Source organism: Muntiacus reevesi, chromosome 5 (assembly GCF_963930625.1).
Source record: "Muntiacus reevesi chromosome 5, mMunRee1.1, whole genome shotgun sequence".
Taxonomy (NCBI): domain Eukaryota; kingdom Metazoa; phylum Chordata; class Mammalia; order Artiodactyla; family Cervidae; genus Muntiacus; species Muntiacus reevesi.
Window position 1 is genome coordinate 40052011 of NC_089253.1, and position 19506 is coordinate 40071516.

Here is a 19506-nt window from a genome sequence, read left to right on the forward strand (position 1 = left end):
ACCACAAAGCTGCTTAGGCCCAACTTCTCAGGCAGGCATGCTAAATATCGTGCGTGTTTTGCTATTTGGTTCCAAATCCTGCCTCCCAGGGTGACCCCTTGTTCTTTCTGAAAGCTGCCTGAGGGCCACGGTGTCTACTTTCAACAGACTTCTGAGACCTTTGGGGCCTGTCCATTCTGTAATGTTGGCCAGAGCTTGGAGGATGTAGTGTTCCATGTCTCTGTGGGCAAGGAGGGTGGAGGTGGGGGGCAGAGTGTGGTTCTGGCCAGATCCTGTTTAGTTGGCTCAGAAGGACAGCCAGTCGTCAGCCTCCCACCTTGTTGGTGAGCTCTGTGTCCAGGTTGCACGGGCTGGTCAGCGCCGTGGAAGGGCCGTGTCTCCATGGTCTTAGCTGCGCCCCTGCCTCTGCTTCAGCCTTCAAAGAAGCCACCTGGGGCAGGGCCCTGGTGGTCCAAGGAACATTTCCTGCTAAGGACTTTCTCCTTTCTCTTCTTCCTCCCATACCCTCTCCTCACTCTGTGCCTCATCCCTGCTGTGGGAACTATGTCTCAACATGGAAGAGGCAGAAGGGGTGAGAGGAGGACTGTGTCCTTGGCATCCTGAGAGTTGGATGGTTTGGTCAGAAAGGGGAGTGTGTGACTTGTAGAGCGGGGGAATCAACACGCCCCAGCGTTTTCTGCTTCTTTGGGACCCAGATAGGCGGAACCTTCTCTTTGACTGCCCTGGAGACCTCGCTTGGAACTAACCCTTTGCAGCTGCCCTGGCGAGTCCCCTCCTGTGAAGGCAAGGTGGCCGACGCCCAGCTGGGACCTCCCCAGCAGGGACATCTCCCCAGCGGGGGGACCCTACATCTCTTGGCCTCCATCTGAGCTGCAGCTGGATCAGGACTACTTGACTTAGATGTGAAAGTCTTGTTGACCGTGAGACTTCTGGCTCTGCAGATAGGGTGTGTAGCATTTGAAGTGAAGTGAAAATCGCTCAATCGTGTCTGACTCTCTGTGACCCCATGGACTGTAGCCTTGCAGGCTCCTCTGTCCATGGAATTCTACAGGCCAGAATACTGGAGTGGGTCACCCAGCTGTTCCCTTCTCCAGGGGATCTTCCCAACCCAGGAATTGAACCCAGGTCTCTCTCATTGCAGGCGGATTCTTTACCATCTGCGCCACCAGGAGAACCAAAAATAATGGTAATTGTGGTTGTTCTTTATTAAGCATTGGCTAGATGGTTGGATGGCATCACTGACTCGATGGACATGAGTTTGAGTAAACTCCAGGAGTTGGTGATGGACAAGGAGGCCTGGCGTGCTGCGATTCATGGGGTCACAAAGAGTCGGACACGACTGAGTGACTGAACTGAACTGAAGGCATTGTACATGCTTTCTGTCACCTAATGAATGTGAAATAGGACGGTTTCATCGCCGCTTTACAGATAAGAAACTAATGGTAGTAAATAGGGGGAGCCTGGACTAGAACCTCGGTCTGCTAGACAGAGCTCCTCGGCAGCCACTAGACCATCTACTGGCGCCCATACATGGGATCATCCCATGTTGGTCATCTTTCAGGATTTCTTCCTGCTTTGTAGTAATCTCATCTCCCTCTTAAGGACGTTGTTGATGATAGTAAAATTAGCATGTGTTGAGTAAGAGGCAGATCTGGGACTTGGACCCTGGCAGTTTGTCTCCCCACCTGTACTCTTTATCACACCTCTCTGTTCCAGAATGGAGGACAGTTGTTGCTGAGCCTGGGAGTGAGGAGTGGGGAGAGGGTGCTGGTCTGCTGCGCCGCGCAGAGCAGCCCCCGGGCTGAGGAACCTGGAGACAGAGGGCCGGAGCTCAGGATGGGCAGTCGGCAGCCCAGAGTTAGCTTCAGGGAGCAAAGGACCCAGACCCTCAGGGCGACACTGAATTCTCATTCCAGACTTCGAGGACTTGGCGACTGCCAGGCTCCTGCTGCCTTTGGCTCATATCCTCAGAAAATAGAGGAGTGACCAGAAACTTAGGAGGTGAATTAGAGGTTGCCAAGGAAACTTTTCCACCTATCTTCCTCTCTTGGAAGTGGGGGCAGAGGGAAGTTTTTCCTTGTTCGTGGCCCCTTAGGGCTGAAAAGCAGCTGGTTGGGGAAGCATGCTCCTTGCCAAGGAACCCTGGACAGTTCCTTGGGTGGTAGCAAGTCATTTCTTTGTGGTTTTTGAGGGTTTCACCGAGAGCCAGAAAGGACCGTGAAAGAATTTCGAGACACACTTCTCTGGTCCCACTGCTCCCTTCCAGATTGTATCCTTGAAGTTTCCAGGGCAGCTCTGGATGGTTCTGGAACGGGGGTCTGGCTGCCCTTGATCTGCATGATACTGGAGCAGTGGCATCAGGTGCTCTGAAGAGGCAGATCAGGGTTCTTGACTACCCTTAATAGTTTGATTGAGATATAATTCACATCCCATACAATTCACCCTTTAAAGTGTATGCTAAAGGGGCTTTTAGTAAATTCATGGAGCTGTGTATCCATCACCACAGTCAGCATTTCATTAGAATCTTTTCATGACCACAGAAAGAAACCTCAGCCCTAAGGCCCCTCATCTTCCTCAGCCATAGGCCCGTCTCTTTTTTTGTCTTTTTGGATTTGCCTACTCCAGAGTAGGCATTTCACATAAAGGGAGTTGTACAGCCTGCAGTCCTTCGTGGCCAGGCTTGTTCACTTAGCATAACATTTTCAAGGTTCATCCGTGTTGTAGTATATGTTGGTACTTTTTTTTCTTTGTTTAGTTGCCAATGAATATTCCACTGTGTGGATATTTCACAATTTGTATATCCATTTGTCAATTGATGGACATTTGTGTTGTTTCCACTGTTTGGCAATTGCGAATGTGGAATGTTATGGACGTCCATGGGTATACAAGTTGTTCTTGGGCGTGTAGCTAGGAGTGGATCACTTGGAACTCTCCATTTAGCCCTCTGAGGGCCATACAGGTCTTCACACAGAAGGATGTTTTCATCTGGACCATGCCTTTTTTGTGTTATGTTTATATGCCTGTTGGTGCCAATTATTGTCATTTTTGCTTCCTCACACTCTTACATGAGCTAGGGGATATCGAAGGAGACCGTCAGCAGACCATCATTCCATGCTTTCATTGCACAAGTGTTCATTGAGCATCTACCATAATCCAGTCTACGTAGGTGCTGGGTTGTATCAGTGAATAAAGGATACGTGCCTGCCCTCATGAGCTTCCATTCTTACCAGATAGACAACAAATCAACATAAAGTCATACGCAGTAAAGATAAATTTAAAGTACTGAGTGATGAGTGCTTTGCAGTAATTCTGATCACATTGCCCCTGCGACTCTTGAGTTGTGGCCTGATCAAAGTGTGAACAGGCAACAGGGAGGGCAGTAGACGGCGCTCCCCACACGAGGAGGAGGAACTGTTGGGTTGTTCATGGGGGATGTGTGGCCAGAGAGTGGGGCCAGTGACGGGACGGCTCGTAGTAGGATATTGACCCTGGACCCAGGCTGTGGTCCTTTGGAGTGAAGCGGGGCTCGCTTTCCCTCTCCTGTTACTCCCCTGCCTTATGACTTTCTCTCTGCGTGCCTCCCAGCCTCCTGGCATCTGCCCCCATACCCCAGCCTCTTACAGTTTTTTGCAGAGAGCTAAGGGTCAGGTATGGGGAGCTGAAGGGTGGCACCCTTCAAGGTGTGCGTGTTTCTCCCCGGCAGCCCCCCTTGGGACACCTCGACTCCAAGCCCAGCAGTAAGTCCAACATGCTGCGGGGCCGCAACTCGGCCACCTCTGCTGACGAGCAGCCCCATATCGGCAACTACCGGCTCCTCAAGACCATCGGCAAGGGTAACTTCGCCAAGGTGAAGCTGGCTCGGCATATCCTGACTGGGAAAGAGGTGAGCGCTGGGCCTGGGGCCACGGCAGCATCTCCCACTGTTGACACCCCAGCAGTAGGGGTAGGGCTACTCCCCAAGGCAGCCTTCTGTTTATCAGGCAGAAATGAGATCTGAAAAGAGAGGGATGCACAGAGGGATAGGGCCAGAAGAAGGTGGAAATATAAAGGAAGAAGTAGATTTGAATCCAGATCTTAGCCTGGTCAAAGAGATAATCTTGGGCTTTTTTGTCTCTTGTGCAGGTAGCTGTAAAGATCATTGACAAGACTCAGCTGAATTCCTCCAGCCTCCAGAAAGTAAGCTCACAGTACATCCTGCCCCTTTCTAAACCTCTGTCAGGAGTCACTCGTCTGCTGATCCCATTTGGACCTCCTCTGGAACCCCTGGGCTTCCCAGGTGGCACAGTGTAGGAAATGCTAGTTCAATCCCTGGGTCGGGAAGATCCCCTGGAGGAGGAAATGGCAACCCACTCCAGTATTCTTGCCTGGGAAATTCCATGACAGAGGAGCCTGGCAGGCTACAGTCTGTGGGATCCCAAAGAGTCAGACATTTTTGAGCACACACAAAGACACTTGAACGTCTAGTTCAGATTCTCCGGTTATTTTGTTGTTCCCACTATCCCTCTCCATGACTCTGCTATCTTCAGGGTTTTGTTGGCTCCTGTGTGCTGATTTCTCCTGCTTGGGCTTCCTGGCCTCAGACACTGGCCTGTTAGAAGCCTTTCTGCCCTTTCCCAGCCCCTCGGCCTACCTGTCTGACCTGCTTCCTGCATCTTGTTATTTTCTGGCTTGTGACCAGCCTGTATGCAGAAACACATGTATACAGCCATTACTCGAAACACAAGCAGTTGCTTCAACATTGGGAATGATCCAGGGAGTGGCTTAGAGGTACAGGGGTAAAAGGAGGCAAAGAACCTGTCCCTGGATTCTGGGCCAGCTCCATTTCAGAGAACGGGAATGGAGGGCTGGGGTTTTTAGAAACAACTCCAGCTTCAAGCCTCTGATAGTACGTGCAGATTAAGGACAGGTACTCCCAGTTTTCCTTCTCACTTTTAGGCTCCTCCTGACTGACAGTTGCAAAGTTGTTTGCATGTAGTCTTTGCAAGGTGAGGCTTTTGCTTGCCTTGACTTAAGTGGAAGCTGAGGTCTTACTAGCTGGTCAGGGAACCTCCAGGCGGCACCACATGCGTAGGAGCGAGGAAAGAAGGCTTTCATTTGCAGAGGAGGGACGGCTTACCAGTGACTGTGAGGGCAGAGCTGGAAACGGCCCTCTCCGTCCGCCCTGGGCTCGGGCAGTTAGGGGGAGGAAGAAATCTCCCACTGGGCTCCCAGAAAGTGGCCCCTTTTCAGGTCCGTCAGATTTCCTCATTCTCCAGATGACCCTGGCTCGGATTTTCTGACCTTGACTGACCCGGATCTTTTCATCTCATGGCAGATTGAGCTTTCCTTTTCATGAGCATATTGTGTTACTTGGATTAGGAGAGGGTATAACCTCGTGCTAACTGAGCCGACGACAGTGAGATTGGGAGGCTTGGGGCTCGGGGTTGGGAGTTGTTACTGAGAGAGACCCCAGAGAATCAGTGTGGGCTGAGGTGCCAAGGTGTTTCCCATTGTCTTTGTTACCCCCGGGATCCCCTCAAGGTTCTTAGAGTCAAAGGAAACGTGGCTGTCATCACCAGGGCTTCCCTGCTGGGAGCTTTCCGGAAGGAAGGGAGAGAGGGCTACTCTTGACACGTTGGCTTGGACCCCACAGAGCAGAAGCCAGCTTGGTGTGGGCCATTTGGTCTTTGGAGTGTCTCAGCCTCCCAGCGTCGGCTCGGCCGTCCTATTTCCCACCTGTCTCTCCTCCCTGCCTCTTCTGCCTAGCTGGGAGACACCAGCCCCAGACAAATGTCACCTGTTAACACACTCCGTGGCCAAGGCCAGACTGATTCTGGCCAAGTCACTCTGTTTAAATTTGATCCCAGCAGCAACCCCTGAACGACACACTTTGAAGAAGCTGGCCTCTTCAGGGCTCTAACCAAGCTCAGAAAACTCCACGCTCTCCTAGGAGGGCACTCTTTGCAGGCGCAGCGAGTGACCTCAGGGGAGGGACCCTGGCAGCTGTCTTCAGGCCCCATTTCAGTGCTGCTCCCACTACTGCCCTGAGGTGGTGTCCAGGACTTTTTGCCTCTTCACCCACTGTATCTCCTGGGCTAGGGAAGAAAGCAATGAAAAACCTGGGCTCTAACAGGAAAAGGGAGTGAAGGTCAGAATCAGGTTCTCAAGGGTTGGAAAACCTGTCTCCCATTTCCTTTCCAGCTCAGGAAAGCTCTGGGACTTCATTAAAGGGAAAAAAGATAGGTTCACTTTCTCCCCATAAAATATAGCCTGAATTAGGTCTCCATACCTCCCCTCAAAAAACAAAACAAAACAAAACAAAACACAACACAGCTAGTTCTGCTCCTTGTGCAAATGGGAAGGCTTAGAAGTTACCAAAACCCCACCCCCAATTTTCTGGCCCCCGCAGAGGGGATGGGGTTCATTTCTGTCATTTTTCTTTATGGAAATATATGGTTTGGAGTCCCTGATTTTGTTTCACAAAGAGAGCGTGAGTGTGTGTAGGTGGATTTGATTAAAATTGGCATCAGCTATATATAGGAGTGGCTTCTTCTGTCACCACCCCAAGGCCTAGGAGAAAGAGGCGCGCCCACAAGTGCTGAGCCCTCTGACTTCTGTAAGTCAGAAGATGGTGGGGTCCCCCTTCCGAGCTCCCTGCCCCTTCACACAGATCACGCTGGAGTCTGCTTTGTCTGTGAACCGTGGAAGCAGCTCAGGTTCTAAATATTCATGTCCATGGGCTCACGCTCCCTCCTTGGGAGGCACCCAGCCAAAACCGTCTGCTGTGGGGGGGCTGGATCTGAGTAGACAGCCCCTGAGGGAGCAGTTGGCTCGTGCAGATGCTGCCCCTGAGGGTGCAGGTCGGGAGAGCCCCGCTGGCCTCACGCTGACCCTTCTTGCTCTGCTCCTCCCCCTCGGGCCCTTCTCAGCCCTTGGGGACGGGCAGGGAGGATCTGGACCGCCACACTGTTTCTTCACCCTGCCTGTTTGCTCCTTCGGAAAAAGCATCCTAGCAATGGATCTGTTTGGAGGGGACCTGAGGGGAGCAAGCTGAGCAGGCATGACCCCTGCTGCTATTTTATTTTCCAGCTCTTCCGTGAAGTAAGAATAATGAAGGTTCTGAACCATCCCAACATAGGTGAGGACCGTCATCTTTCCTCTCCCTCCCCCACCGCGCGCCTCCAGTTCCCACACGTAGTCCTCCTCCCTGAGGCGCAGTGCTGTCCGGAGTCTTCAAGGATGCATCTGGGGAGGCCCAGCTCAGTCCGGCTCTGCCCGTGGCGCTCAGGGCTGTCCATAGCGGTGTGGCTGCCACGAGGGGAGCTTGTCCTCGGGAGGGGGGGAAACGTTTGTTCTGAGGATGCCCCTGTGCATGCCGGGGCTTGACATGTGGCCCCTGCAGCTGCTCTGACTCAGGGCTTGGCCTTTTCTCTCGCAGTTAAGTTATTTGAAGTGATCGAGACTGAGAAAACGCTCTACCTGGTCATGGAGTACGCCAGTGGAGGTAGGTATGGAATTGCCTCTTCCTCCTGTGTCCCTGCCTTTCCCAGTCCCAGCCAGCTCTGATGTAGACCCCACTCCTGTCACTTGCAGGAGAGGTGTTTGATTACCTAGTGGCTCATGGCAGGATGAAAGAAAAAGAGGCTCGAGCCAAATTCCGCCAGGTGGGTGTGACTCCCTCCCTGGACTGTGGGCCCAGCCTCTGCTCTGGGGGGTCGGCATACAGGGAGTAGCTGCCCGTCTTTCAGCAGCCTCGGAGGGTCCTTTGGGCTTTGCTTATCCATGTGGCAGACTGGAAGTCGGTCACGGGATTGCAGCTCACCAGCCCGTGTGGCCCACCTTCGGGTGCCTCCGGGCTGACGCCTCTTCCTTCCTTTCAGATAGTGTCTGCTGTGCAGTACTGTCACCAGAAGTTCATTGTTCATAGAGACCTAAAGGTAAGGCATGCTCTCGTCTCCGTGTCTTTGAGTCAGGGCTGGCTCGTTCACCTCTGTGAACAGTGACAGAACCATGACACCCTGATGTTCAGGGAAGCTCTAGCCTGTAATTTTTTTGGAGATGATGAGGAAGTCCCTAGGGCTGCTTCTGACACAGGCCTGTGTGACTGGACTTAGGCTCCTATTCCCGCCGGTGAGTGGAGAGTCTCTGCCATTTCACCTCTACCAGTGCTGCCAGGCCTGGCAGCCAGCTGGGGAAACAGGGTTGACTGTCCCACAGCTTCATCACAGCTGCTTTGCAGATGTGAACACTCCCATCTCTGTCCCTCAGATGTTAGTGTGTGAGACTACCTCTGGGTCTTCCCGGCCTCTGAGTCCTCACAGATGACCACGATTAACCCAGGCCTGACAGGGAAGCTTTCCACAGCTCACAGCCCTCAGCCTTCGGATCCTAGCCCTCACACAGCTCCCTGTGTGAGGAGCAGCCTTTGCCACCCTCCTCCAACCCAGCGCAACCTCTTCACACAGATTGGAGGCTGCCTCCAGTCTGTACTTGGAGTACTAAGATTGAAGATGCCTCCTGTTTATTCTCTGCCCCTTCCTGTCCAGTGCCTTGGTGTGGTCCACTTGGTTCCCTGACATTTTCCTTCTTACCTTCCAGGCAGAAAACCTGCTCTTGGATGCTGATATGAACATCAAGATTGCAGACTTTGGCTTCAGCAATGAATTCACCTTTGGGAACAAGCTGGATACCTTCTGTGGCAGTCCTCCTTATGCTGCCCCGGAGCTCTTCCAGGGCAAAAAGTATGATGGACCCGAGGTGGATGTGTGGAGCCTGGGAGTTATCCTATACACACTGGTCAGCGGATCCCTGCCTTTTGATGGACAGAACCTCAAGGTGGAGTGAAGTGCAGGCTTAGATCGTTTGAATTCTCATTTCTTCTCTTGGCCTCTGGTCTTGTCCCCGACCTCTCACCTTCACTGCTTTTCTACATTTTTCCTGAGCCAGCGCTTCAAAGGGCTTACAGAAGGTAGCAGCTATTAAAAGGCATTATGTACCCAGTGTAATAATCTCAGTTCTTCTCTTGAGGGCGGGGATAAATTGTATGTTTGTTCACCTCTCCAGGGCACTCAGGATTGCAAGCCTCAGGCTCCTGAAGCCCGAGGGCGTGGGGTATCTGACAGCACCGCCTCTCTAGTGAGGGACCTTGACCCAGGCCCTCTGCCTCCTACCATATTTCATTTCTATCTGCCTGGACAGTCAAACTATCAGGAGCCTGGATGTTAGGTTTCTTAAACCCTTGGCCTTGGGTGATTTAAATTTCCCTCCTACAGGAGCTGCGGGAGCGGGTACTGAGGGGGAAATACCGTATTCCGTTCTACATGTCCACAGACTGTGAAAACCTGCTCAAGAAATTTCTCATTCTCAATCCCAGCAAGAGAGGCACTTTAGAGGTGAGCAGCCTGAGACCGTCTGGCCAGGTCATGGGTTCCAAGGAAACCTCCAGGCTGAGTTCTCCCTCTCTGCCCTTCTCCTTCCCTTTGCTCCCCAGCAAATCATGAAAGATCGGTGGATGAATGTGGGTCACGAAGATGATGAATTAAAGCCTTATGTGGAGCCACTCCCTGACTACAAGGACCCCCGGCGGACAGGTGAGGCTGTGCTGGGCAGTGAGGTTGAGCCTGCCTGGGACTCAGGACCTGCCTTAATTGTGTGCCCTCCCGTGCAGAGTTGATGGTGTCCATGGGTTACACGCGGGAAGAGATCCAGGACTCACTGGTGGGCCAGAGGTACAACGAGGTGATGGCCACCTATCTGCTCCTGGGCTACAAGAGCTCCGAGGTGTGTGCCCCGCTCCATTCCCGCGTGCTCCGTTCCCGCGTGCTGTCCTCTGTCAGCAGCAGCCCTGCTTCTAGCAGCTGTTGAGGGCAGACCTCATTTCCCAGTAGCTGTGTAGCTGCGCTCTCTACTGACTGATTTTAAGCCCCACCTCTGGGGGCGCTAAGGCCCCTCTGGCCTTTGCTTTCTCTGATGGCCATCAGTGGTTCAACAGGAAAGCTGATGGGGTCGGGCCTGGGTCTGGGTTGCCATACGGTGAGTATATCTAGTTCACTCTGTGTTGGTTAGACAGGGTCTCAGTCCATCTGGGTCAGTTCTTTGTTGCCTCTAGACGTCTGCTTCCACATATTTTGTGTCTCTCTGTATCAGGAATTGATACAGGAATTGATACCAGGAATTGTGTTTCTGTATCGGGATTCCTGGGTGCTTTGTGTCTTATAGGAGCCTTGAGTTCTGCTTAGTGCTCATGTCTGGGAGTGTGCATCTGGGTGCCTGTACGTCCATCCCTCGTGTCTGTCCATCTGGAGGCCTCGTGATTGTTGCTCTGCTTGTCTGGGTCACCATGTCTGCACCTGAACCCATGGGTCTCTGTGGGAGTCGGGTCCTGCTTACCATCTGTGTGTCCCCCTTGCACGTGTGGCCTCCCTGTCCCCCTGGTGGTGTCAGACTCCTTTTCTTGATTATTAGCCTGCTCGGGAGGTATTGGGGGATGTCTCTTGAGTCTGAATGCTCATTTTTGCGTGCTCACGTGCACGCATGTGTGTATCCGTGTCCTTCTCTGAGGGCGGGGGTCTTTGTGGGGAGGTCGGTGTGTCTTTGGCTCTTTGTCAGGGTCTGCGTTGCTACTTGTTTTTCTCTGTGTTTACCTAAATGTACTTTGGTCTTGCAGTGGGCATGTCTCACGGGAGCCCAGGTGGATTTGTGTCCGGCAGGAATGTGGCGTGGAGGTGGGATCGTCCACAAGCAGCTCTTCATCCCTCCCTCTTGTGTTCTTGCAGCTGGAGGGCGACAGCATCACCTTGAAGCCCCGGCCTTCAACTGATCTGACCAATAGCAGTGCCCCTTCCCCCTCGCACAAGGTACAGCGCAGCGTCTCCGCCAACCCCAAGCAGCGGCGCTTCAGCGACCAGGGTGAGTGCTTCCGAGAGCGGCAGGCGTGGGGCTCACCCGTCTCCCGATGGGTCCTGGGCGCCTCAGAGCCTCGTCAGCCTTCCTAGCACGTCCTTGGGCAGCTCACTGTGCTTCCCTCCAACTCTGTGACGGGGTTTCTGGCAGCGCAGTAGGGAGCATGAAGCACGTGGTGGGTGTCCAGCGTGCCGTTCTCGCCCTTACCGTTCCCCCCGTCCCTCTGGCCCAGCAGCTGGCCCTGCCATCCCCACTTCCAATTCCTACTCTAAGAAGACTCAGAGCAACAACGCAGAAAACAAGCGGCCTGAGGAGGAGCGGGAGTCAGGACGGAAGGCCAGCAGCACAGCCAAAGTGCCTGCCAGCCCCCTGCCCGGCCTGGAGAGGAAGAAGACCACCCCCACGCCCTCCACGGTGAGCCACGCCCCCCCCTCCTGGCCAGCCCCGCCTTCTTTCCCCGGCCCCCACCCGGCTTCTTGCTCTGGGGCCTGTCCTCTCGAGGCAGCTCCTTCCTTAAGCAGGCCCAGCTCCCTTTGGGTGCCTGCCTGACCTTCCCTCCTGGCCCACTTGTGCTTACTGTAGAAAACCTTGCCCCCCAGAGTCAAAGCAACATCTTTTCCCCCCTCCAACCCCCACACCCTCCCACTGCTCATGGTAGAAAGGGGAGGAGGGAGCCGGTTTTGTGACCACTTTGGTTTTCTGTGATACAGCTCTTCCCCTTCTTCCCCACAGAACAGCGTCCTCTCCACCAGCACAAACCGAAGCAGGAATTCCCCACTCCTGGAGAGGGCCAGCCTCGGCCAGGCCTCCATCCAGAATGGCAAAGACAGGTGAGAGGCCTGGGCCCTGCCTGCCTCGCCCCCCAGAGCCGCTCCCCCAGCGGTGACGTCTGTCGGCAGCCCCCCTCCCCTCCCGCTCGCCGGTCCCGTCCTGGCTCTGTCCAGTCCAGCCGTCCACGCGCCAGCACTTCCCTGCTCTCCCCCCGCCTCCTCCCTGTGCTCCGTGACTGCTTCTGGCGGGGTACCCAGTGTGACTCCACGAGCATCTCAGCCGCCTTCTTGCTTCTTGACCACAGCCAGGGCATGGCACCTGTGCTGTGCTGGGCATCAGTGCCCCAGGGACCCCGGCTCAAGGCAGAACCCAGAGACGCCCACCTGAAGGGTGTGCACATTGAGGGTGACTCCCGCTGTGCCTGTGAGGGCAGAACCCCCCAGCCTTGCTGTCGGTGTTGAGTTCCTGGCTCCTTGTCTTCTGCGCTTAACGAAAACTCCCCTTGGCAGCACCCTGCTCTTTCTGGCGACAGTACATCCTTGTTCTTAGAATTCCTAGGAGACCGCTGCAGCCCGGGGGCAGTGGCCTCCTGTCGGCCTTCCCGCACTCTGGGTTTCCTTCCCCAGGCTCTGGCCCGCTCGCCCTCCTCGCCCTGCCCTCCACTCCCCAGCCTTGCCTCCCTGGGCTCTGACTTGTGCCCCGTTGCTGCTTCTGGGCGTGACCTGCATCCTGCCGAGGCTCCCCTCTGGCCCTTCCCGCCCTGCCTTTGCTTCCTAACCAAGCCTTCTGCCCCCACCCGCCCCTAACCCAGGCCTCTCCGCTGCTTTTGTCTCCTAGCCTAACCATGCCAGGGTCCCGGGCCTCCACGGCTTCTGCTTCCGCCGCGGTCTCTGCGGCCCGGCCCCGCCAGCACCAGAAATCCATGTCGGCCTCCGTGCACCCCAACAAAGCCACTGGGCTGCCCCCCACGGACAGTAACTGTGAGGTGCCGCGGCCCAGGCAAGTGTGCTGGGGCAGCTGATGCACCGCTGCCCTCAGCCTGCCCCTCCTCCGCCCCCCACAATTTCTTCCCACCTGGAGGTCCTGCTTTGTTACTGTCATCTTAGCCACAAGAGACAGCTATCTCCTGCAGCCAGGAAGTAGAGGGAAGCAAAAGTAGCTTACCACCCCTCTTCTCCTCCAGTTCTCCCTCTCAGAACAGACATACACGAAGCCGCCCCAAGGCTCCAGAAGGAAGCCTTTTTGTTCTGAGCCTTCCTGGACTTCCTTAGGACCCGGGGACAGTCAGCATCACAGGGACTCGGTCCTTGAGGGTTGGTCAACATTGTCCCCTGGAGGTTCCAGTCTGCCTGGCTCCGAGGGAGCCGCTCCTCTGCAGCCTGTACTACTCTCCACACACGTATCCTTCCCTGCCTCCCTCCCTCCCTGAAGCCATCTCCTCTCCCCCCACCTTACTGGCGTCCTCAGTGGTCACATCCCTTCCTTCTGTGTCCTCTGTGATGGCTGCCTCCCTTTGCCCTGGCTTCCCCCTCCCCTTTTCCCACCCCAAGGCGCTCCAGCTGCTGGCGGGGGCCGCCTTCTTGTGCCCTGATGCATTTCCCCCACCCCCACCTCTTTTCCCACAGCACAGCCCCCCAGCGTGTCCCTGTCGCCTCCCCCTCCGCCCACAACATCAGCAGCAGTGGTGGAGCCCCAGACCGAACTAATTTCCCCCGGGGTGTGTCCAGTCGAAGCACCTTCCACGCTGGACAGCTCCGGCAGGTGCGGGACCAGCAGAATTTGCCCTACGGTGTCACCCCAGCCTCTCCCTCCGGCAACAGCCAGGGCCGGCGGGGGGCCTCGGGGAGCATCTTCAGCAAATTCACCTCCAAGTTTGTACGCAGGTGAGTAGGGGGCCTAGGGCAGCAGAGAGACTGAGGTCAGGCCCTGCACCTGCCTGGGGGAGGGGATGAGAACACCTGGGGTTAGAACTGGGGTTAGGTCCCTAGGGGGTTAGAAGCAGGCTCAGGAAGCCTGAGAAAGTGAGTCTTGTTGGCACCTGAGGCGCTCAGACCTGTCCATCCCTCTCAGGCCTCCCTAGCTTCTCACACACACCCCTTGTTCTCTGGCCCAAGCAGATGGCCGATGCCGCCTCCTCTCTAGGAGAGTGTGAACTCAGATGCTAAAATAAAAGCCCCCCTCTTCTCTCCTGGGTTCCCATGGAAACTTATATTTGGTGACGCAGCTGCAAAGTCATGAGGCCTGAGCCAGGCCGGCCGGCAAGGAGAGTCCCTCCTGGTCTCTTGTCTCGCCCCGTGTGACCTCCTTGCTCGCCACCCAGTCGGTTTTGTCTGTCGCAGTCACATTTGTCTGCTGGGCTGGAGGCGGGGGGAGGCGGGGCGGTGTGCCAGGACGGAGGCCATGAGCTAAGTAACTGCTGGGGGCCTAGGGTGGCTCCCATGCGGCCTGCTGCACTCTGACGCTTTCCGGTGTGGGAGCCAGGGTGGAGATCCTCTTCATGAGGTTTCTCTCTCCTGGCCCCCGATGACCCACAGAAGCAGCGTTCCTCCTCGTGGGGTGCTCCCTCTCTCCCTCCCCCTGCTTCCTCAGCCATCTTAGCGCAGCTCAGCACCCAGCAAGCAGCAGGCTGGAGAGAGTGCGTTTGCCTGCCCTTCCTCCTGTCCTCTGCCCCACTCAGCTAGCGTAGCCAGGCTGGGCCCCTTTGCACCTCGGGATACAGCTGTGGGGCTGCAGGGTGGGGCGTGAGCAGATGGGGGTGTCTGGGACTCTAGTCTCGCTGAGCGGCTCTTCCGAAAGTGGGGGTGACCCTTGAACCTGTAAAGCCCACTCCCCACCTGCTTATCCACATACCGTCTTGTTGGTTTTTTTTTTATTTCTTTTTTTATTTTGTCTTTTTTTGTTTGTTTTTTTAGAAATCTGTCTTTCAGGTTTGCCAGAAGGTAGGCGTTGAGCCCGCTGTGTGTGTGTGTCTGTGTCCCGTGTCCTGCCTCCATCACTAACGCCCCTCTGTGGCTCTTGCGCCCTCCTCCATCTGCTAACCGTGTCCGTGTGGCACTCTCTCTGCCATCTTAAAGGGAAGGCGACGGCCTCTGACAGGGTGGCCCACGAGGCCACGTGTGCCCACTGAGGGCAGATGGCTCTGAAAACCATGGGCCCGTCCCCCAGCAAGGGGGACCTTTTCAGGGAATTCTCCCTTTAAGATTGTCTCCTCCCCCCCCCCGGTCCCCTGCCCCGGGTTTTGGTCACAAACGTGGTGGGCTCCTCTTCGGCCGTTTCCCGTGTCTGTGCATGCGCTCTGAAGAAGCTCCACCCGGGTCAGAAGTGTGTCTGGGATGGTGTCTCACTCTGGGTCTCCTGGGCCTCCTCTTCCCTGGTGCCCTGAACCGCAGGTCCTCTGGGATGGCAGGACTTCAGGGGCCCTGCAGGGACACTGGGGTGTCCAGGCTGCTGCCTGGCGCCTCAGGCCCGAGGAGCCTTTGCCTCTCGAGTGGGGCACAGCACCCCCTTCTGGCAGCTCCGCGGAACAAGCCCACCCCTCCCCCACCCCAGCAGGCCTCGGGCCTCCAGCCTTTTCTGGGCGACTTGAGCCGCATCCTCTCTGGGCTGTGTTCTGCAGTTACGGCCTGTGGCTTCCCGAGAGCCAGGAGCTGGGACGTCCTACCCCTGTGCCCTGGCAGCAGAGGGAGATCCTCCCGCACTCAGGCGGCTGCCTTCCTGGGCCCACTCCTGGCTCTGTCGCCCCCAGCCCTGCCTTCGTCCTGTCTGGAGGCCTGGGTGGGCCGCATACCAAGCTGAGGAGCAGGTTGGAGCCCTGGTTCCTCAAGGCTGGCCGCCCAGGCCCTGCCCTGGGGCGGGGACACATGACAGCAGCCGGTGCCCGGCTGACAGACGGCTGAGACAGGGTCTCCAGGCTTTCCCCTTCCGCCCACCACTCCCCAGCTCTTCGGTGCATGGCTGGCTGTTGACTCATGGGGCCCCGGTGGGGGCCTGCTCTGCAGGGTGCCTCCACCCACGGGCAGGAGCCAGGTGGGGCCCGAGAGAGCAGCCAGGCTCCTTCCCCTGCTCAGTGCAGGCGCCTGCTCGCAGCGCGCTGGTTTGCGTTCGTGTGTCTGTCGTCTCTTTGTGTTCCTTTTACATGTGCTGCTGCTGCTCTTTCTCTCCTCCATCCTTGCTCTCCTCTGCACCCCCAGTTCCCCGGCTCCAGGCACCCATCTTCCAGCCAGGAGCTGGAGAAGCCGCTCACTGGGGCCAGACCTCTTCCCCACCCACCCTCCCAAGGTGTCTGCCCTGCCCTGCCCTGCCCTCCGTCTCCCTTCTGTATCAGCAGATGGCCTGGCAGGCAGGGGAGTTATAAAAGAAAGAGGGAGGCAAGCCTGTCTCCAGCAGGCCTCAGGGCCCTTCTCCCCCCCATCATCCAGCCCCAGGCACTGAGCCCCAGGCACACTCCCAGCAGGTCTTAGCCCTTTGAGCCTCCGGAGGAAGGCCTCTATTTATCCCCTCGCCCCTTCCCTCTGAGAGGACCACAGTTCTGAGACCCAGCCCTGGGGCCCGAGAGCAGGACCCCACTCCCCAGAGCCCTGGCTGTGGGCTGTGTGCTCCATGAGCGCACGCACATCCACACCCTCCTCGCTGGCACGGATCTCCGTGTGGGGAGGGGCAGCCCCCCCACCGTGCTGGGCTCTCTGTTGGAGAGGGACAGTCACGCGGCCAGCGTGAGGGGCCGAGGGCCACCGAGCCGCACGGCCTGCCAGTGATGGGCAAGTGGCCTTCTGGGCTTGGGTCCCGCCCACCCACCGGTGGCACCTCCCCGGACCCGCCCTCACAGAGGTCCCAGCACTAAACTCTCCCTCGCTCTGTTTTTTGAGGAACCTGAATGAACCTGAAAGCAAAGACCGAGTGGAGACGCTCAGGTGAGAGGGCTGGAGCCGGCGCCGGCCCTGCGCGGGCCACTGGGCTCGCCACGAGCCTCCTGCTCCTCTCTTCCTTCTGCCACACGGCTCTCCTCCCGTGCTTCTGCCCTGTCTCCACCCTCGTGGGGCCTCCCTCTCCTCAGAGCACCCCTCACCCCCACCGCAGCAGGTGTGGGCCCTTCTCCTGAGATTCGGTAGATTCTGGAAGCAGGAGCCCCAGGCCGGGTGGTTGGGGCTACAGACTCCCACCCACGGACAAGCTCAGCTCTCGTGAAGCAGCCGCTTCTCTCTGTCCAGTCTGTGAACTGCTCGGGGCTACTGTGCGCTGCTCCCTGTTCTTCCCCGGCCCTCTCCTCTTCGAAGGAAAGCATGGAGCTGTCACCTCATCACCCCTGGCCAGAGGCTGGCTTCTCCTCCCCGCTCTGCCCTGAGAGACGGGGGTGCAGGACTGCCCACCCTCCTCGCCCCGCTCTGCTCCCCGGCCCAGCTCTAACGCTCCCTCTTCCAGCACCGCTGCCTCCGGGGCACCCTCCCACTGTCCTCTCTGGTCTCAGGGTCCATCTGCCAGGGGGGCGCTCCCGTGGGTGGGACACCACGGCCCCCGCCTGACGCCCGCCTCTGCCCTCTCCGCAGACCTCACGTGGTGGGCAGCGGCAGCAACGACAAAGAGAAGGAAGAGTTTCGGGAGGCCAAGCCCCGCTCACTGCGCTTCACGTGGAGCATGAAGACCACGAGCTCCATGGAGCCCAACGAGATGATGCGGGAGATCCGCAAGGTGCTGGACGCCAACAGCTGCCAGAGCGAGCTGCACGAGAAGTACATGCTGCTCTGCATGCACGGCACGCCCGGCCACGAGAACTTCGTGCAGTGGGAGATGGAGGTGTGCAAACTGCCGCGGCTGTCTCTCAACGGGGTTCGCTTTAAGCGGATATCGGGCACCTCCATGGCCTTCAAAAACATTGCCTCCAAAATAGCCAATGAGCTTAAGCTTTAATAGGCTGCCAGGAGTGGGGGGCGTGGAGGCGGCCAGCTGGACTTAGCTGCTGGGGCCGGCGCTCCGCCCGCCCGGGCCGGACTGCAGAGATGGATCGGTGTGTCTCCCCTGCTGGCACTTCCCTCCCCACCCTTCTCAGTTTTTTCTTCCATGTTTGTGGGGATGGGAGACGGTTCTCTCCCCCTCCCCACGGTTACCCCTGCCCACATAGCCCCCCTTCCCCCTCTCTCCCACAGGAGGCAAAGGAAGGGGGGGAGGGGTGGGGGGGCAGGGCTCCCCCTCGGTACTGCGGTTGCACAGAGTATTTCGCCTAAACCAAGAAATTTTTTATTACCAAAAAGAAAAAAGAAAAAAAAAATTCCCAGCGGCCACCTTTCCTCCCTGCCCCATTGGGACAGTCGAGACTGGATCTGTGGGGTTTCCCGGGAGGGTGGCTCAGGGCTGGAACACTCTCAGGCAAGAGTGGTGGAGTTCCCTGTCAGGCCCTCCGCCAGGCCCACTTTGGGCTTCTCCCCTCTCCTCTCCTCCTTCCCCTCCAAGCAAACCACCAGAGGTGGCCTTCCCCTGACCTCAGGCCCCTGGGCTGGAGGCCTGGGCGGCTGGGGGCTGGGGCGGGGGTGCTGGCGGCGGCCTGGGGCTGGCAGGCTAGGCGCGGGGCTCGGCCTCCCTCCACACTGTATCCTCTGCCCCTCCTTCCCCAGAGGCTGGGCATTTCCTTCCACAAGCTGCTGTGGGGACGTTTGTTCCCCTCCTCAAAAAGTCTGTGCCATCTTCTGTCACCCCCTCCTGGGTAGAAGGCGGGGCTGACCCCAGGGCTGGGAGAGGGGAGGGGACCGCAGGGCAGATGGGCCGCCCGGGCTGCTAGTCTCCGGAATAGGGACGATGGCATCCTCCTTTCTGGGAGAGCCTTTGTCTGAAAGCACAGCCCCCTCGCCAGTCCTCTCCCCGCTGCTCCTCTTCATTGGCATTAATCTGGGCACCAGCTACTTCCATAGCAGTGACTTCCCTCACCACTCATCTCGGCCTTGCCTTCTCTTCCTCACACTGTCGCCCCTCCTCTCAGGAGACACTGCCCGGGGCCTCCAGGGCCGCCTGGCCGAGGCTGCGGGGGGCAGCGGGGCCCGGAGCCTCTGCCCTCCACGGGGCTGGGGGGCAGATAGGCCAAGGGCCTCCCAGCTCGCCGACCTCCGCAGCCAGTGTGGGAGTGGCTGGTTATGGGCGCTTGGTTGGTGGCAGCCGCTGCATCCCTTAATTTATTTCTCTGCTGTTTCTGTTCTTGAGAAATTGGGGGAGGGGGTCCTAAACAGAGGCTGCCTCTACCCTCACCTGAGTTGTACATTTTTTTGTGATGGGTTTTATTTTTTATTTTATTATTTTATTATTTTTTTTTTTTTTTGATTTATGATGACTCCACCCCTACTCATCACCCCACTCCCAGGCCTGGCTCCATGGCAAGTCGAGCCCTTGGGTCCCAGGAAGGGGCCTTGCCAACCTCAGCCCTCCCGCCCCAAGCCCTGACTGTGGGCTCCGGCTCCTACCAAGGGCTCCCCCTCCTCCCCCCCCTCCTGCCCCATGGAACAGCCCGGGTGCTCCCAGGGGCCCGGAGGGCAAGGCTTGGCTCCCGAGGGGGCGGTGGCCGGGGGGGCCCCCAGGCAAGGTGGCCCCTCCCCACCCAGCCCCCCTCCTGCACTTAGTCCCCCCTCTGGATCAAACACGTAATAAAGAGAATGTTTGGAATCCGAGCTGCCGCCTCCTGTTTCTTAGCCCAGCTGGGCAGGGACCCAGGCCCCATGGGCAAGATACGGCCCAACCCACCTGCCTTGCTGGGGAGAATGGATTTCTGTCTGGGGCCTGGGGAAAGGACAGTGCTGAGTGGACCCACGGCCCCGACAGAGACACTCAGCCTGGGACCCTTAAACCAAAAGAAGATTCAGTGAGCTTGAAGGTTTT

The 19506-nt window shown here is 57.4% G+C and overlaps 1 protein-coding gene across 7 annotated transcripts in view; it reads left to right on the forward strand.

Moving 5' to 3' along the window:
* MARK2 (microtubule affinity regulating kinase 2) overlaps positions 1 to 19298 on the forward strand; it is a 54992-nt gene extending 35694 nt beyond the window's left edge. For 2 of the 7 annotated variants that reach the window (XM_065937592.1, XM_065937595.1), the window contains exons 2-19: positions 3704 to 3883; positions 4123 to 4176; positions 7069 to 7117; positions 7418 to 7483; positions 7573 to 7643; positions 7860 to 7916; positions 8578 to 8814; positions 9252 to 9371; positions 9470 to 9569; positions 9647 to 9759; positions 10755 to 10887; positions 11117 to 11295; positions 11614 to 11711; positions 12490 to 12651; positions 13278 to 13535; positions 14565 to 14591; positions 16518 to 16562; positions 17196 to 19298. In XM_065937592.1, coding sequence (XP_065793664.1) covers positions 3704 to 3883; positions 4123 to 4176; positions 7069 to 7117; positions 7418 to 7483; positions 7573 to 7643; positions 7860 to 7916; positions 8578 to 8814; positions 9252 to 9371; positions 9470 to 9569; positions 9647 to 9759; positions 10755 to 10887; positions 11117 to 11295; positions 11614 to 11711; positions 12490 to 12651; positions 13278 to 13535; positions 14565 to 14591; positions 16518 to 16562; positions 17196 to 17556 — 2310 coding nt within the window. In that variant the 3' untranslated portion in view covers positions 17557 to 19298. The remainder of the gene's footprint in view (positions 1 to 3703; positions 3884 to 4122; positions 4177 to 7068; positions 7118 to 7417; positions 7484 to 7572; positions 7644 to 7859; positions 7917 to 8577; positions 8815 to 9251; positions 9372 to 9469; positions 9570 to 9646; positions 9760 to 10754; positions 10888 to 11116; positions 11296 to 11613; positions 11712 to 12489; positions 12652 to 13277; positions 13536 to 14564; positions 14592 to 16517; positions 16563 to 17195) is intronic. The other 5 variants (XM_065937594.1, XM_065937593.1, XM_065937597.1 and 2 more) reach the window with 5 other exon arrangements.
* The last annotated feature ends 208 nt before the right edge of the window (positions 19299 to 19506 follow it).